Consider the following 12,067-nt stretch of genomic DNA (forward strand, 5'->3'; position numbering starts at 1 on the left):
ATGTAAACATGACATTTTATTTTATTGTTTGCAGGTGGTGGATGCAAACATCTGTCGATGAATGATTATTTCAACCATGATGGCCGACCAGCCTCCTCCATTGGAAGCCACAACTTTACTGAATGATGTACCACTCGTACCACACATGGTGAACGGTGACAGCACTCAACAGGTAAAGGCGCACCTTTTGTCCTCTAACATGCAGCTCTATAGTTGGATCTAGGATCAGAAAATTTATAGCAGATGTTGGACTTCTAGGGGTCTGAATATTTCAAGAGCTTATGAGAGCTGTTATAAAACTATTAAAAATGGGTCTTCAGAGTGGGTTTTTTGTTTTTGGGTAAACTCTGATGGCTGCTGCAGCATAGTTCACAATAACAAGCTTCTTTGAAAATTTCCATAATGGCTGCTCTGTAAATCTAAGGCTTTGGTCTAGTAGTCTCTGCTGAGGTTGTCTCATTTACTCGGTCTAGAATCTGCAGTTGGTCAAATGACCAAATACGATTGATCTGGATCAATTAAATGTGTATCTTCCATTAATCTGAGGGAGCTTGATGTGCCTGTGTGTGGGAGATTTTAGTTGATGGGTGTAACCAGTCACTCTAACCTAAAGCTCGCCACACACTGTACAGTTTTGATTGTACAATCTTTGTTAAATTTACCCAGAACTATGTGGTGTAAGGGTCTACCCGATTTATATACAGATTGATTGGTTAACAACTTGATCGACTAGCCCTGCATTGTAATAAACAGTTTGAGGGTTTGCTTAAGCCACCGGACACAACTTTCTACTGCCATTCTCTCTGGCCTGCTTCTTCCTCTGTCATTCACTCTGTTACTGGCTTTCTCCCCTCCCATACTTCTCCCCAACCTATGCGCTCTTCTCCCGACCATATATTTCCCCAGTCAGGTTGCTCTTGCTCCTTCCCTGACTCCCAGCAACCTCTGAAAACCAACCTACAATATTCATTGCAGAATTTCCCAGACTCATTCATGACATGAATGGGTTGGAAGGTAAACAAAGCCATTAATGTGAATGTCGGCAAGTGAAACAAGGACAAGGGTGACTAGTATGAATAGATTTGTTTACAAACACAAATCCTTTTAGAAATGTTGTTTATTTATTTTAACACAAGTGACACTTTACGTTTTTTATGTTTGAATTTTAATATTCGTTTTATTTATTTTTTACTATTTTTAATTTTAAATTTTATTTTATTGCTATCATAAGGGATGAACAACATCCCTTGTGATAGCATGGGCAGTGACAGGTACTCTTTTATTGAGAGATCAGCGGTATTAGACCCCTGTTCTCTCATCTGCCCTCAAAAATATCCGATGAACTCGAGATCGGTTTGATCAGATGCTTGCCTAGCCGATTATGGCTAATAAACAACTAAAATACACATTGCTTCCGGCTTCATATGGAGGGAAAGGAATGGGGACGCCTGGTCACTTATACAGTAAACCCCATTGCAGGCTGAAAATATTGATACCAGGATCATGGCTGCAGTGCGTTATTTGTTACCTAGTATGTGCGGGTACATTCTAAGGACGGGAAGTGCTTAAAGATTGTGTGTGTGTGTGTATATATATATATATGTGTGTGTGTGTGTGTGTGTGTGTGTGTGTATATATATATGTGTGTGTGTGTGTGTATGTGTATATATATATATATATATATATATATTGTGTGTGTGTATATATATTATGTATATGTGTGTGTGTGTGTGTGTGTGTGTGTGTGTGTGTGTATATATATATATATATATATATATATATATATATATATTCTGTGTGTGACCATAGTTGGTTGTGCCAACTAAATTGGACAACATGGTTGTAAAAGGTATATACAAATTAGCCAGTATTGGGTAAATCTTTTATTTTAAGATACATTTGTAGAATGGGGTTCAAACATATTTTTTTTGTTCTTGTGATCTGTGCTCGAGTCATATGCTGTCACACTTGTAGCAGTTTTCTGAGGTCTAGATGGGATCAAACAATGTTTTTTTCAGTTGAAGTTGGACTAGTACTTTATGAACCATTATCACTGCCTTTCACTTCATTGGTTAGTGGCATTTAGTTTTCTCATAGTCACTGTAGCACAACCATCCGTAGCATTCACAAGCCTTAAGTGGTTTTGGTTTAGAGCACTTCTAAGAAGTGCAATACTGAAGTGAATGCAGAGGTCAGACACCAAGCTCAGGTGGCAGAATTACCAGCTATGTTGTGGTTTCTTATGAGTTTGTCTGACATGGTCCGTCATGCATAGCACAAACAATCGTTTTTATATACTTAAAGTAGAGACGGTACAATTTAGTGCTGTATTTTATTACTTGCATTTCTGTCGTTTTTATAGGAAGTATGAACCATACCAGTTAATGGCACCAAGAATACAACCTCCTGTTTTAAGTGTTTCATTACAAAAAGGCCTGTTCACACGGGGTGAAATCTGCTTTTAGCAGAGGGGAAGATGAGACAGGCCTGTTCTGCTCCATTTACGCAGAGACAACGCAACCTGCTCTGCTCTATGGACATATTTTTTTTTTTTTTGCAGGTCAGATTGGAGGTAGGCAGGTGTAAACAGAAACAAGTCTGCTTACACCTGCCATTCCATAGCCGTTCAGTAGGGCCCAGCCAAATTTTTCATCTGTGTGCGTACCCCTCGGTTTAACAAGTTAGTTGAACAAGCTGCAGTCAGGATATTACGTTCCACTGAGGGGCATTCCTCCATCCACCTTGTTTGGATAGAGGAATTTGTATGATCTTTTTCTTTCAGCTCCCTGGCTGAATAATAATAATAAAAAAAAAAAAATCTATGGCAAGCTTAAAATGAAAGTAAAGGCAAAACCTAACCAAGACCCCTTTGACACCGGAGGCAGTTTTTTAGGAGATTAACGCTAAAAATGGCACCTGTAAAGCGCCTGAAAAAAGCCTCAGCTGCAATCCCAGTGTAAAAGCCCTAGTGCTTTCAGACTGGGGTGCTGCGCTGGCAGGATGTCCAAAAAAGTCCTGCCAGCAGCTTCTTTTCAGCGCTTAAGGAGTAATGAATACTCTGCTCCTAAAGCGCCCCAGCCCAGTGAAATCAGTGGTGCTTTGCGGGCACTTTTAACCCCCTTTTCGCCCGATAGCGGGGGTTAAAAGCGGCCAGCTAGCGTCCAAAAAGTGACGCAAAAACTACAGTAAAGCGCTTCTAAAAATAGCATCGCTTTACCGCCAAAGCCCAATCGCTTTCAGTGTGAAAGCACTCTAACTCTAAACCAACTCTCGTGAGGCTAACCTATCTAACCCTAACCCCTCGCTATACTTGCCTTTTCTGCAGCCGTTCAATTTAGTCTTAGACTGAGCTGTCAACAGCAGCTTCAATGTTTAGGAGAGGCAGCCGACGACGTAAGCCCCATAGTACCTCTGAGTGACATTGTATCCCAGCCGTTTCCGGCTTTCTCTTGCACACGGAGGACACTGCTGGAGACCGGATCGGAGTGGCTGCAGAATAGGTAAGTACAGTATAGCGATTTTTATTTCATTAAATATTTTTTTTTTTTTTTTTTTTTATGGGGCTAGATAATTGGGCTTAGAATGTGGCTGAGAGTAGGTTTTGAGTGAGTTAGGTTTTGCCTTTACCTCCACTTTAAGTGCCAGTCTTGCGTGTTTTATATTGGGAATAATGTATTCTCTGCAGTCTGCAAGCACTGGTAATGCATCTGGCAGGCAGAGACCACTTCATTTTGTCTAGTGATATGAGGATCAGAGCAGCATTTCTGGCAAGAAATGAGCACCTTTCTTTTTTCTTTTGTGTACCTTTCCTTAAAAAAAGTTAGCATCACTAAAACAGGGTGAGTCAGCTTACCCAACACAGTGTAATGTGGCACCGATACATAGCTGGAGACTAAACATCACTTTCACACTGCTTGTATTGGCTTTCTCCCGATTTTCCATGACTTCACGCTGCTAATTGCATGTGGGTAGCGGCAGCCAGGAACAATGCCATAAATCTCCCTGTAACATGGCTGGAATTTATAACTCTCCTCTTCCATTCTTCCTCGTCACAATTTATAAAACTGGGACTGCTGATTGTACTAGCAAGTCTGAAATGAATTTCCACGCAAATAAACTTCACATTGGCAGCCTGAATGGACAAATTACCTCTCTGCAACTGTGAAACAGATGTTTTCTTGTTTTTAAAGCCTTCAGTTGCGCAACATTGCAGCTGAAATAAGCTTCTAATTGTTGAGCATTTCTCTGAAATACCCGCCAGTGACAGGATGGCCACACTCGGAAAGCAGCAGCTGTGCAAAGTAAAAGTACTGTTTACTTATCTCCTATTTTAAAGGCACAAGATCCATTTGGCAGATGAGAAAATGGAAAAAAATCATATCAGATTTATGCATATGTAGTCTAATATACGCTAGAGTTAGACCTAGTGTGCCCAGTGACACAATTTAAAATACATATGATCCAATGAGATCGCCAAAAACAAACGTTCAAGACGTTTGGCACTCTCCTTGTATTGTACGAATGTGGATTCTAAACTCTAGGTCCTTCCCCCTTTTTCCTCCCATTTTGTGTTAAGTCGAGAGGTATCTTAATATAGCGTGGTCTTACCCCAAAGGGTCCCGACGCGCATAGCAGAGTTCCTGGAAAAGGAGGACCCAGGAACCAGAAGCAGCACAGAGCGGCAGAAAGGATGGAAGGGAGAGGCTACGCAGGGAAGGCTTGCGTGAAAAGCCAAGTCTTCAGTAACCCGCGGAAGAGTGCTGCATGCTGCTGATTTTTTACTAAGACAATAAAGATCTTTAAAACCCAACCCTGGGCAAAAAAAAAATATGCCTTAGACGAGTTTAGCTGTGTCCCAAATTGCATGGTTTGTCCAGGGAAGCAGAGAAACATTTCTGCTTATCTGTTCCTCTGCTCACCCAGCAGACAGCGCTTCCCCAAGATTCGGTGGTGGACTGTCCCTTGGTGTGCTAACCTACAGAGCAGGGCTGTGGACCCTGCTGTAGTCTTGATTACGCCTAGAGTATGGGTGTGCAGAAGTTGGGGGATTGGGTAAGTATATTTTATGTTGGGGTGCATTCACACCTGCGAATGCACCCCAAACGGATTAAATGCGAGAAACCCCAGTGGAGCTACCTAGCAATTAGCTGTGGGAGGCAGCCCCATTTAAAAGCAATGAGAGACCTATCACATGTAATCGCTCGCAGTCGCAGACAGTCTGGGTCCAGGGCTGATCAATCATGTGATCACAGCGTGGATGATTACCTGTGAATGGCTGTAATTAGCTGCAGGAGCCTGCAGCCTCTCATTGCTTTCAGTGGGATTGCCTCCTGCAGCTAATCACCGGGAACCCCTGTTGAGGTTCTCACATTGTGTTTGGTGCATATAGAGCCAGTAGCCTCTCTTGGAGTTGCCTCCCATAGCTAATCAGGGAACCCCCTCTGAGGTTCTCACATCGGGGTTGGGTGCATTTATAGGTGTGAATGCACCCGTATTGTTCCCCTAGACTTAAGCGAGAAGTGGAGGATTGGGTACGTTTATTTCCTGTTGGGGTGCATTCACACCTGTGAATGTTCCTTAAACTTATAACATGCGAGAACCACCAGTGGAGATTCCTGGGGATGAGCTGTAGGAGGCATTCCCATTGAAAGCAATGGGAGGCAGCTGGCTCCTGCAGCTAATCGCTGCCACTCACATGCAATCGCCGTCAGGCAGTCTGCGTCCAGGGCTGATCACTCGCACATAATCTGCATGAGCTAGTACATATAAGTGGTCGCAATTGGCTGCAGGAGCCAGCTGCCTCTCGTTGATTTCCATGGGGTTGCCTCCCGCAGCTAATCGCCGGATGCCCCTGTTGAAGCTCTCACTTTGGTGTCTGGTGCATTTTATAGGTGTGACATAAAGAGCAATTTAACCCTTGCAGTGTGGGCCCAGCCCCCTTTATAAGGGATATTTTTTTTAATTAAAATTTAGTCACAAAGCATAACAAGTAGGGATATTGAACAATAGATGACTAGAAAGATGTAAAGCTGGCCATGCACGATTGTCGGCACTGTCCAGTTTAGCAAAATTTGATTGAAATACTGAAGACGCTGGGTAGAAAATTGTCAGCCAAATGGTGACTGCTGGCAGCTCGTTATGATGGAATGTAGATTAGGTTAGCTTCCTTTGATTGGCGCACAGCTTACATTTTATTAGGTGGCTTGAAAAACGGACTTTAAAGTAAATGCACAGTACTAAGTCTTCCCTTTTAGGTTAAAGGGGTTGTAAAGGTTTGTTTTTTATTTATTAAATAGGTTCCTTTTAAGCTAGTGCATTGTTGGTTCACTTACCTTTTCTTTCGATTTCCCTTCTAAATGTTTTTTTTTTCTTTGTCTGAATTTCTCACTTTCTGTTTCTCCTCAGTAAGCTTGCCCCCATAATCTGAGCTGTTCTGGCTGGGGGTTAGTCAGCCAGAACAGCTTACTGAGGAGGAACAGGAAGTGAGAAATTCAGACAAAGAAAACAAATAAAAAAAAACATTTAGAAGTGAAATCGAAGGAAAAGGTTAGTGAACCAACAATGCACTCTAGCTTAAAGGAACCGATTTAGAAAATAAAAAATTAACCTTTATAACCCCTTTAAGGGAATATTACTAATTTTAGTGCTTTACTGAAACTGGAAACCCCCTTTAATATGTGTACATTTTTTCTTCCTGTCGTGTATGCATTTTCTTAACAATAAATGTCTAGTATGGCTGTTATATTAGCCTGCATTGTCTCAGCATTTTTAACAAAACAATAGAGGAAACCGTTTTATGTAGTGAACTGGCGGTCAATTCTGGAATCTAGTGCCCTGACATGTAACATAACCCAACAGGCTCGCCCATCAAAGGAAAACCTGCACAGCAAGAAATGTGTAGGCTGCCGCTCTTGACCTTTTTCTGAAAAAGCTGCAGTTGAAATAGTTTATGAACCTTTTAGAACTATTTGGATGGGTGGCAAATGAAAAGCGGCCTGATCTTTAACTAAGTGAATTTATTAAACAAGTTTTCTAATAATAAACTAACTGTACTCTTCTTTTTTTCATGTTTTTGTTGAACACCTTGTTCAAAGGTTCAGTCTAGGGCTAGGCTGAAAAAGAATCTCTATTTAGTTACTAGTAGAACCTTCCATTAAGTGTGTTATTTTTAACTAGGTTTTAGTGTAGTTTTATTCCCTGTTGTTTGCCTTGCCTAGCAATGGTAGGTTTGCATGTTGTGGCTGCAGTTTGTGATGTAATTGCTCATCTATTCTTCTCTGTCCATGTATTCGTTCACCTAGCTTGCCCCTAATTGCCAACAAAATAGTCAAAGACAAGTGTCAGTTCTTAGAATATAGACAGAGGTCATGCATTAACCTGTGCAGTGCCAGGAAACATCAGACACAGAAATGTGATGATTTCCTATACTATAGGCTGTGTGTACAGGACATCAAATGGCACCATGAAACCACATGAGCAAAACACATCTTATGCAGGTGAAAAACACAAAGATGACAATGCCCTTTAAAGGATAAGTTCACCTTTTTGACCAAAAAAATATCACTTTTCTTTGCAGGTAAAACAATGTGCAGCAGTTGTTTTTTGTTGCAGGAGCCTGTAAAGCATCACTGCAGACCTGTCGGCACATCTGCTTACTTGTACCTCGCTGACGGGAAGCATCAATGAACTACCACAGTGCACACAGCATCATAGTGGTTCATTGAGAACTACAAGCCAACAGCCACTAAGGCTGTCAGGTCTTGATGTTTTCCATTCACGACTGTAAAACGAGTGACGCGGCCGGGTGGGTGTAGCCGTATTTTTATTTTATTTTTTTGTATTCTGACAGCTAGCCGGGGGAGAAGGCCCCCCACGCTAGCTGTCACAGTGGGGGCCAGTCCTTTCATAACATGTTACACCCTTACTATGGGTGTAACATGTTATAACAGATGAACTTTACCTTTAACGGCACCCTTTTTTTCCCCCCCCCCACATAAACATTTATCTTAAGCACATGCTACATCTAGGTTGGATTGACAGCTGCATTTCAAGGTATCAGTCTTGTTGCATACCTTTTGCTTTAGTTGATTGAATCTACCTGATCTTGTATTTTCTTTAAGTGCATGTTTTTTTCTTTGTGGAAGGGGTGTTGAAGGGTTAAAACCCTTATTGGGTTTTTTTGATACCTGTGTCACACCAAATATTTCCTGTTCTGGAGAGACAACAGGAAATTAAGTTTCTCCAAAACAAGAATTCAAATTTTACAGCCTAACTTCAACTTTTACATAAACTGGTCCATGTAGATAAATCGTACCCAATGTTTACATTTGTATGTCCTGGCTTACTACTTTGATGGCCTTGAAGGCTTGATGGCTATTTTGTTGTAGCCCAGAGTATGAAGTGGAGAACCCTGGTGGGGATGTGCAACTGGAGAGCCTTTGCAATGATGAGAGAAACTGGGATTTTATCTTGGTATACGTAGAACCAAGTGTCTCCCTTATTTCCCTGTCAGAAGATATTTACCTAAAATAATTACCTGAAAATATTATGCCTACCTGCACATAAGCACATATTTTGTGGGCAAATTGTAATGTTCATCTCTGACTGGATTTATTTTGCTGGGCTCACAGCTAGCTTCCCTGTTGGACTATGATCTATCCACTCCACACTGGCCCTCCTTCCTTCACTAGATGTAAAGTGTAGCTAAAGGCAAAACTTTTCATTTTAATTTTTTTGGATAGTTAGGGAGGGTTATAGCCTTGTCATTTTTTTTTTGCCATCTCTCTCTTTGTTATATAAAAGAGATCTTCTCTCACTTCTTTTGCCAAGCGAGGGGAAATCCCTCGCGTTCACCAGAACTCGTGTCCCCATTGGAAGATTTCCCCCTCCATTCCTGTCCTGGTGTCGCCCAGAATTTGGGATTTTCTTTTACTTTCAATGATGGTAAACAGGGCGAATCTGTAGAAACTGATTTGGCATCAGACATGAAGGATTATAATGCTGCTACTACTAACAAAAGCCTAAAATATATACTGTTTGTACACAAATCAGCCATAACTTGACCATTGACATGTTAAGAGAATAACATTGATTATCTTGTGATAATTGCATCTTAAAGTCAGTGGAAAATATTAGGCAGCAAGCAAACATGTCCCACAAGTTGATATGTTGAAAGCAGACAAATGGACACCACAAGATGCTTTGTATGGGTCTGCGTAGCCACAGACCAGTCGGGGTGCCCATGCTGACATATGTCTACCACCAGAAGCATTTACAATGAATACATGAGCATCAGAACTTGACTTTGGAGCAATGGAGGAAGGTGGCCTGGTCTGATGAATCATGTTTTCTTTTACATAATTGTGGATGGCCGGGTGCGTGTGCGTCGTTTCTTCGGGGAAGGAATAGCAACCGATGTGCAATATTGAAAAAAGGCAAGCCTACGGAGGTAGTGTAATGCTCTGGGCAATGTTCTTTTGGGAAATCTTGGATCCTGTCATTCATTCACCAAAACATTGACCAAGTCCACTCCTTAATGGAAACATTCACTGATGGCAGTGGATTCTTTCAGTAGGATAATGCCAACCTGCAAAAATGTCTCAAGAATGGTTTAAGGTGTTGAATTGGCCTGCATATTTTTCTGATCTCAATCCATCAAGAATCTGTGGGATGTGCTGGAAAAAACAAGTCTGATCCATGGAGGCCACATCTTGCAATTTACAGGTTTCAAAGTATCCATGACAAGTTGGTGGCATGTAAGACGGCATACCTTTTTTAGATGGGGTTGCACTGATACTGATGCTTGGTATCGGCATTGCTACCAATACTAGTATTTACAGGAGCACTTGTACTCCTGTAAATGCTTCCAGTGCCTAGTCTGATAACTGGACACTCAGGGGTGATCAGTGCTGTGGCGGGGGAAGTTATAATCACTGATCTCCCTCTGTGGCTTTCAATGAAGCATCTGTCAGAAGCTTCTCCTCTCGCCTCCGTGGCTTTCAGCAGCTTTATTGAAAGCCACAAAGGGAGATTGGTCATTATAACTTCCCCCGTCGCTGCACCGATCGTTCCTGAGTGTCCCCTGTATCCTCCTCCAGTGCCCCTCTGTGCGCTTCCGGTCCTCACCCTATCGTCCTCCTGTCATCCTCCGTTTCCCCTCCGTCCTCCGGTCCCCCTCCCAGATCTTTCAGGGTGGAGAGCAGAGGAAGGAGCTGGTAAATCTTTTACCAGCACCTTCCTTTTTCTCAATGGACAGAGTCTATACATTCATAATTGAGCATCGTGAACTGTGTTTACGATGCTTCAGTTTATAAATGGAGAAGAGCCGCTGTCTCCTGTCCATTCATCTTCAGTGCAGCTGAGGATGCTGAGAAAACGACTTTGGAATCTCTATCCTCAGTCCCTTTTGTCTCAAAGGTGAGATGCCAGGGGTTTTAAAAAAGTGGTATCGGGACAACCCTACCTTTTTAGACCTCTAGTGGAGTCCATGCCTCAATGGGTCAAGGCGGTTTTTGTGGCAACGATGAACATACTTAATAGTTGAGTGGTCATAAAGTTATAGCTGATGCAAGAGCTGCAATCTTGCAGGTACTCAAAATTGCCAATTTGCCTTTGATGTACAGCACATTTTACTATTAACAACTTATTAACAACTTATCTGCATCCTCTGTCTTTTCCAAAACCACTGGTATTCCTTTTTTTTTTTCCTGATGTGGTCGGCACTAGTTGGTTGGGGTTTAGCATAATTTTATAGAGACTTTCTTCCCATATCTGCCAATGACAACTGCTGGGTCCCCTAAATAGACGTTGTTCTTTAGGACCCCAGTGCATCCCTAAAGCAGGGTGTTGCAGAAGGCCAGGTGCCTATTATTAAAATTGGGCTAGTCAAGGCAATCAATCTATTGTCTGTATTTAAAAGGACTGGAGGTCTTGGCAGCCACTAGCTTTCTGGTATCTGTAATCCATCTTCAAATTGAGGTGTACATTCTGATGCCTGTAAATCTGCAGAAAATAGTTGATTTTGTTCTGATGTAACACGAGCTCTTCCAAACAGCCTTTGTGTTTGCAGGTAATTGTGGTACAAGTCAACCCGGGGGAAACCTTTACAATCCGCACAGAAGATGGTCACATCCAGTGTATCCCAGGTAAGGAAAACATGGTTATATTGTCTCCCTGCAGATGTGGGGTTTTCCCTGCTCACTGCTACAATGAATGAGAAATGGACGCGCCACAAAACTTGCTGTACAGCTTCCTGGAACTCTGAGGCTGCTGCTGATCAACGTATTTTGTATTCTGCCTGGTGCTGCTCTATATGTAAACTTGGTGACACTTAACCACTAATGGTTTTCTACGTAAAACCAAGCTTGTACAAAACATCAAATTTTACTATAAAATTATTTCCAGGTAAGAGATGGGTGGGATTACCCTAAATTCACATTTTTATGGGCTGTTGTTGTCATTGTAAACTTTTTAAAACATTTTTAGTAATCAGTTGTTCTTATAAGGGCAATGAGGTACATAAAACTAAAGGAGCAAATCAGAACTTCCTTTTCGGTAGTGTTCCTGGGCTAAGCTATTTAAAGTCAATTTGTAAAATCAGAAACATTGATAATTTCTTGTTACAAGTGACAGACCTGACGTTTCATAGCCTTGGCTTCAATTCTTTGGTTAGAAACATATATGCAGCCATTAATGTCTGGACACTCATCTCACCTGCTTGTTTCAGGTCAGGGCCTCGCTAGGTAATAAAGTCAAGTCATGATGGCATCTCTAGGAACTTGAACCTCTAAACATGTCAGCTGCCATACTACCACCATCACAGTTACACTTTAAGGCCCCTTTTACACATGGCAGAATCAGTCCAAGCGTATTCTCCTGTGATCCCTGCTGAGCAGACGGATGACAGGTCCATGTTCACTCTGCATAGTCCACTGTTCTCTATGGAGCGGTCAGATAGAAACAGACATCCAATTGCCATCTGATCCGCCCAGCGGATAAGTAACATATTCTCATTTGTTTTTAGTGGACCCTATCAGGCTGAATGCCGGCGGGTAACAGCGGAAACGTG

The 12,067-nt window shown here is 41.9% G+C and overlaps 1 protein-coding gene across 2 annotated transcripts in view; it reads left to right on the forward strand.

Moving 5' to 3' along the window:
* The window catches only part of LOC120913595 (fibronectin type-III domain-containing protein 3A-like), a 125,924-nt gene that overhangs the window by 61,215 nt on the left and 52,642 nt on the right, over positions 1-12,067 (forward strand). The window contains exons 2-3 of one of the 2 annotated variants that reach the window (XM_040323660.1): positions 35-172; positions 11,054-11,144. In XM_040323660.1, the coding sequence (XP_040179594.1) occupies positions 62-172; positions 11,054-11,144 (202 nt within the window). In that variant the 5' untranslated portion in view covers positions 35-61. The remainder of the gene's footprint in view (positions 1-34; positions 173-11,053; positions 11,145-12,067) is intronic. The other variant, XM_040323661.1, reaches the window with a different exon arrangement.

The sequence above is a fragment of the Rana temporaria genome, chromosome 9 (genome assembly GCF_905171775.1).
Source record: "Rana temporaria chromosome 9, aRanTem1.1, whole genome shotgun sequence".
Lineage (NCBI taxonomy): Eukaryota > Metazoa > Chordata > Amphibia > Anura > Ranidae > Rana > Rana temporaria.